Source organism: Parus major, chromosome 10, assembly GCF_001522545.3.
Source record: "Parus major isolate Abel chromosome 10, Parus_major1.1, whole genome shotgun sequence".
Lineage (NCBI taxonomy): Eukaryota > Metazoa > Chordata > Aves > Passeriformes > Paridae > Parus > Parus major.
Window position 1 is genome coordinate 1,842,607 of NC_031779.1, and position 6,261 is coordinate 1,848,867.

Consider the following 6,261-nt stretch of genomic DNA (forward strand, 5'->3'; position numbering starts at 1 on the left):
TGGCTCTGACCTATCCATTCCATTTTTTCAGGGATAAAAAGCTACTCCCGGTTTTCAGCGAATCCCTGAACTGACCCTGATGGGTTTTCTGCCCATCCCAGCTGAGACTTTACACAGAAGAAGGGCCAGAACAGGTTCATTTCGGGATGAAATCCTCCCCCAATACCACCGGAGCCACAGCCCGCTCATTTCCCACTGGAAAATCCCTGATCCAACACCCCAACTCAGATTTTTAAGGATGATAGAGAAGCATAAAGACTTTTTCCCCCCTCTCCCCCCCAAAAAAAAATCACTTCCCAGTGGAATAGGATCATAAAAAAAACCCAAGAAACATTGATATAATTATTTATTGGGTTAGAAATACGGTGTGGCTTCCATCCCAGCACTGGGCTGCATTCCAAACAGGCACAAACAGGCAGGAATTGTTTGCCATGAGGCTTCACCTTCCCACTAAAAGCTGAAAGCAGCACGAGGCACTTCCCTCGATCCTGAAACCCTTGCTCCTTTCTCTGGCTATAGAAATCTATTGCTTGATTAAGCAATAATATAAAATTAACCCCTGATATTAAAAAAGGCAGCAAATACAGGGTTATTCTGAAAGCTAGCAGTGTCCTACAGTTCCCTCTTCCTCAGTCCTTTGGGATTTTCCAGGAGGCTCCACAGTAGAGATTGATTTAAAATCTCAATTTGTGAGCACCACTGCTGGTGGATTTGATTTTATTAAATCAGTAGGAACGCTCAGGAATTCACTCCATGAGTTTACATTCCAGGAATTGGGGTGTGTGGGTGCCCCCAGGACGGGTCCCCACGGGGTGGACTCTGCTGCAGCCTCCAAAGCCTTCCTGAAGCAGCAGGAAGAGCCCGTTCCCGGCAGCACAAGGGGTTGGAAAAGAGGATTTCATCCTGTGGGATACTGCTGGGCAGGATCCTGGGCAGGAGAGGAACCTACAGCTTTATTTATATAATAAAATATATTATTTTATAATTTACCGTGGCAGGTGGAGGACATGGCAAGCCTTGAGCATCCCGCTCCCCACCACAGGCTGGATCTCTCCAAGAGACCTCCGGGGAGCATCCCTGTGGGAAGGGGTGATGGAGCTGGCTCCAGGGGCTGGGAAAAGCCTCACCAAGCCCAGCTGCCGTTCCCAGGAGAGGAACCAGCCTCAGGTGAAGCAGCACAGGCAGAGACTGAGCCTCAGCAACCACAACAAGGCCGAGTGTCCGGCTCCCAGGGCTGCCTCCCCCGGCAGCAGCTCACGGCGAGCTTTTCAAGGGAAAACGCTGCTGGATCTGGAAAGCCTCGCACTTCTTGTACTTCATGGTCAGTCCGTACTGGGGGGTGATGTCCACGTGCTCCCCAGGCCGCAGGCTGAAGTGCAGCTGCTGCAGCAGCGTGGTGAGGAAGAGGAAGATCTCCCAGCGGCCGATGGTCTCCCCGAGGCAGCGCCGCTTGCCCAGCCCGAAGGCCAGCACCTTCTCAGCCTCCGTCCGGTTCAGTTCTGTCCCGTTGGGGGTCAGGAACCGCTCGGGCTTGAAGGCTGAGGGCTCCTTCCAAAGGGTCCTGGGACAGAGAGGGGACACTCATGACGGGTGCTTTGGTCACAGAATGGTTTGGGGACATCAAAGCTTGACCAGTGCCACTCCCTGCCATGGGCGGGGACACCTTGCACCATCCCAGGCTGCTCCAAGCTTCGTCCAACCCAGCCTTGGGCACTGCCAGGGACCCAGGGGCAGCCGCAGCTGCTCTGGGCAGCCCTGCCAGGGCCTCCCCACCTTCACAGGGAAGGATTTATTCCCAATATCCCACCAAACCCTGCCCTCTGGCAGTGGGAAGCCATTCCCCCTTGTGCTAGAGCTCTCTGTCCAACTCTCTTGGAGCCTCTTTAGGCCCTGGAAGGGGCTCTGAGGTGTCCCCAGGTCCCAGCTCCAGAGCAGAGGGTCCAGCCCTTGGGCATCACGACAGTTTTGACCCCCTGCAATGGGTCAGTGAAGCAAAACCTGTCCTTGCAGAGAGGAGCTTTGCAGCACTGTCTCACTCCAGCATCCCAAACCACCCTTGGCAAACCCTGCCCTGATGTAAAACAGAACTCTGTGTCAAACTCCATCAGCTCAGCCTGCTGAAACCTCTGTTCCAGGCTCGGGCTGTGTTTGCCCAGGCAGACACTGGAGATGGATTTAATTCCATCCATTTAATTCCAGCAGCCAGAGGACCTGCAGCTTCAGCACTGGGATCAGCCAGCAGCCCTTCAAACAGGAAAAATGCTAACCAGGGTTTTTCTTTTCCTTTTTGAATCCTCTCAGCAGAACTTCCCAACCTGTCCCAGTGCAGCTGCTGGGAGATGCCAGGTGGGATTTAACAGTGATTGTTATAATATAACTGATTATATTATCTGATTATGATTATAGCTGATTATCAGCAATCACAGCACAAGCCCACTGAGTTTGACAGAGTCATCTCACTGCATTTTTCTCCCTTAAAAAGGGAACCCAGCAATTCCCACTCAACACACCCAGAGCTGTCAGCTCAGATCACAGGATCTGGCAGCAGGATTGACCCATTCCTGATTATCTAGCAGCCTGAGCTTCCACATAAATTAGGTAATCCCTGGTGCTGGGGAAGAGCTGAAGCAGGTCCCAAGTCAAGCTGGACCAGCTCCATGCCCAGGAGAACCAAGGCTGCACTCAGCATCAAGCCCACACCATTTTTGGTCCAATCTGCCTTTTTGTATGTGATCCAGTCACTTTTTGGCACGAGGATCAGCATGATCTGAATGCCAAGAGAGGCCAGGGCAGCCCAGACGAGCAGGGGGGTTTGGAATACTCACTCATCGTGGTTCACTTGCCACTGGTTGATGAACACGCAGGTGTCCTTGGGGATGTAGTAACCGTTCAGCACCGTCGCTCGTGTCGTGCTGAAGGGAGCACAGGTGGAAAGGGAAGTTAGAGGAGACCCACAGCTCCTGACAAGTCAAAGCCCAGCGAGTCCTGCAGAGGTTTCATCTTCAAAGCCCTATTTGTGCCCTTAGGACAGGCTAGGAAACACCCCAGATTGTATTTGGGAGATTTAATAGTCTTGGTTACACTTTCCTCCAGCAGAAAAATTCCAGTTTCACTTGGCAGCTCATTCCAGACAAGTTGTGATGCGGTTCCTCCCAAGGCAGGAAGAAATATGAACCCAGCAAAGATTTGTGGGGTGAAACCACCCTCAAAACAAAGGATTCAACCCCAGAAGGGCAACAAGCTGGGATATTTCCCCCTCACAGGGATCAATTCCCTGCTAAAATGGCACCTCCCGGAAAACCACTCGAAAAAAACACCCCAAATAAGACGTCAGCCACTCCAGCCCTCCCGTACCTGTGTGGGATGGTGAAGGGCAGAAAGGAGGAATGCCTGAACATCTCCAGGATAAAAGCTTCCGTGTAGGGCAGCGTGCCCCGGTCCGACAGCCGCGGCCGCCTCTCCCGCCCAATGGTCCGGTCTGGGGGAGGTGGAGAGCGAGAAGGGGGTCAGGGCTGAGCAGAGAGGTTTGGCCCCAGAGGAATGTGGTTCGTGGACTCACCGAGCTCTTCCTGGATCTTCCTCTGGATGTCGGGGTACAAGGCGCTGTACATGAGGCTCCAGGACAGGGCAGTTGCCACAGTGTCGAAGCCTAGATGGGCAGGGAAAAGTCATTCAGTTACCACAAGAGGACAGGTGAGTGGGTCTTTCACTGCTCCAGATCTTTGTTCCCCCATCAGCTGCCACCAAAAAGTTCTGGTCACGTCTTAGGAGGGCTCCCAACAGCAGCTGCACACACCCAAACGTGACCAACGTGTCCACCCAGCAGCTGCGTGTCTTCACCCAGCCTCCAGCTTTGGGGTTCAAAGACAGAATGGTGCCCTCTGAAATGTTCCCACCTGCCCCAAAGAGGTCATTGACGATGTGGATGATCTTCTCGTTGGACAGCTGGACGTGGGCATCCTCCCCGACGCTCTTGTCCTGGCAGTGCCCAATCAGCGAGTCCGTGATGTCCCGGATGTGCTCCTGGGGAAGACCTGGTGGCTCAGGGACACCGTGGACACACAGGGATGGGGAAAACTGCCCCAAATACTCGTGGGGAGGGGGGAATAACTGCAGCTCAGAGGTCTCCAAGGGGCTTTCCCAGGAAAGGCAGGGGCACACTTGCAGGCATCTCCCCCCACAAGCAAAAGCATCCAAGCCCTTACCTTATCAAAGCTGCTGTAATGCTCCTGCACCATTTTCTGCACGAAGTCATTGAAGCGCCTGTTGATGTCCTTGAAGATCTCCATGGTGCGACTGGGGAGGTACCGGAGCACGGGGATGAAGTCGGCTGGGTGGCCACTGCCAGCAACCTCTCCAAACTCGTTGCCCAGGTTCACCAGGCTGAGCAGCTCCTGGTCCTCGTGCTCGTAGCGCTTGCCGAAGCACATGGCACAGATGACGTTGGCCACTGACACCACCAGGTACTGGTTGAGGTCAAACCTCTTCTCCTTCTCCATCAGCTGCAGGAATTTGGTGACCAGGTACTCGGCCTCCTTGGAGACGTGCTCCTCCAGCAGGCAGCTGCAGGACGACGTGGGGCTGGGGGCGATGGAGAAGCTCTTCAGGGCGCTCTGGGCCAGCTTCCTGCGCGCTTTCCACACCTCCCCGGAGTCGGGGCTGAACGCCAGGCTCTGCCCGTTGGAGATGTAGTGGAAGCTGTAGAGGTCGGGGCGCCCCATGAAGTCCTCTCCTTGCTTGACCAGGGCTTGTCTGATGGTGTCGAGCCCGCCGAGCACCAGCACGGGCCTCGTGCCGATGCGCACCTCCATCACGTCCCCGTAGCGCCGGCTCAGCCGCGTCAGCGCCAGGTGCGTGTCCTTGCGCAGCTCCAGCACGTTCCCCAGGATGGGATAGCCCCGCGGGCCCGGCGGCCTCCGCAGCCCCTCGGCCACGGGCTGCTGCTGCTGCTGCTGCAGCCACTGGAGCAGCAGGAACACCAGGCAGAAGACGGCGGCCACCAGCAGCACCTCGCTGGCCGACACCGCGGCGGGGCTCCCCAGCAGCCCCATGGCAGCCTTCAGCATCCCCGCCGGCTCGGAGCGGCCCTGCGCGAGGGAAACGGAGGCACGGCAAGAGCCGGCATCAGCCCGGGGCTCAGCGCTGCGGCTCTTCCTGACGCTGGTACGGGCAGCCCTGAACCAGCTCAGGGGCCGGGACTGCCCCCGCATCGCTGGGGCTTTCCAGCGGCACAGGCTGCACATCCAAGAAGGCTCCAAACGCACCCACCCATCCCTTAAGGGGGACCTCAGCCCGTCAGAGCCTCCAGCGACACCCCTTTCCCCGCGGCAGACCCGGCGTGCAGAACCCTCAGGAAGAAAGCAAAGACGCGTTAGGAACTGGGGCTGGTCTCTAGGCTGAGACTCTTGGAGCAGCGACAGAGCAGCGCACGACAGGAGCAGAGCTGGGCTTCACTTCTCATCCGCAGCTGCTGCGCTTTAGGAAACTCCTCGCACTGAAAAGCAGCTTTTTCGCTAGCCGGGAGTGGAAGGAATAGGTCCCCCAACTTTTTCTCTAGGTGCCAGGAAAGTAATGGTGCTTTCTTAACCACAGGACCTTTATTTTCTCCTCTAAGTCTTTTCCAGAGCACTTGGCTAGAGGAGAGCTGATCCTAATTCGAGTCACCGAGCAGGTGAAACACAGCAGTGCCAGGCATCGTCCCAAAGATCCATGGCTATCAAAAACAGCTCTGTCTGCAGCGGGGTGGCTGCACCCTACTCGCATCTCTGTCACAAACCACGGAATCATAGAGTCCCTCAAGCTGGAAGAGACTCCTAAGCATCATCGAGTCCAACTCCCGGCTCCTCGCAGGATGAAATCCTCCCAAAAACCCCGAGCAGGCGTGGGAGGAGGCTGGCAGTCAGGTCGCCCCTTCCCTTGGGTTTGGCAGGATGCCACAGACCCCCCACAGGACACCCCTGGGGGGAAATCCTGGAGGGGTCTGGGGACCTTGCACTGCAGAGGGTGCAGCCCAGCTGGGACCCCTTTCCCAGCCCTCGGCAGCGGAAAGAGCCGTGAGGGGAACATTACCCGCAGGACCCCCAAAAATCACCTTCCAACAGGTGGGGGGAAGGATGCTGCTGGGGTGGGAAAGGGAGAACAGCCCACGGCGGGGCTGTCCATCACCCGGGGATGCCGTGGGGGTGCTGGAAGGTCCGGGGGGCCCATGGCGGTGAGGGCTCTCCGGTACTCACCTCTGCGGGAGCGGCGTGGAGCGGCGGG

At 56.6% G+C, this 6,261-nt stretch overlaps 1 protein-coding gene across 1 annotated transcript; it reads right to left on the minus strand.

Moving 5' to 3' along the window:
• Nucleotides 1–329: 329 nt before the first annotated feature.
• LOC107209151 (cytochrome P450 1A4-like) lies at nucleotides 330–5,225 on the minus strand. The gene is made up of 6 exons (XM_015638440.1): nucleotides 4,206–5,225; nucleotides 3,897–4,023; nucleotides 3,560–3,649; nucleotides 3,355–3,478; nucleotides 2,826–2,912; nucleotides 330–1,561 (listed from the first exon to the last, which is right to left on the minus strand). The coding sequence occupies exons 1-6, from the start codon at nucleotides 5,208–5,210 to the stop codon at nucleotides 1,255–1,257; spliced, it is 1,740 nt and encodes a 579-aa protein (XP_015493926.1). The 5' UTR covers nucleotides 5,211–5,225; the 3' UTR covers nucleotides 330–1,254.
• Nucleotides 5,226–6,261: the final 1,036 nt, after the last annotated feature.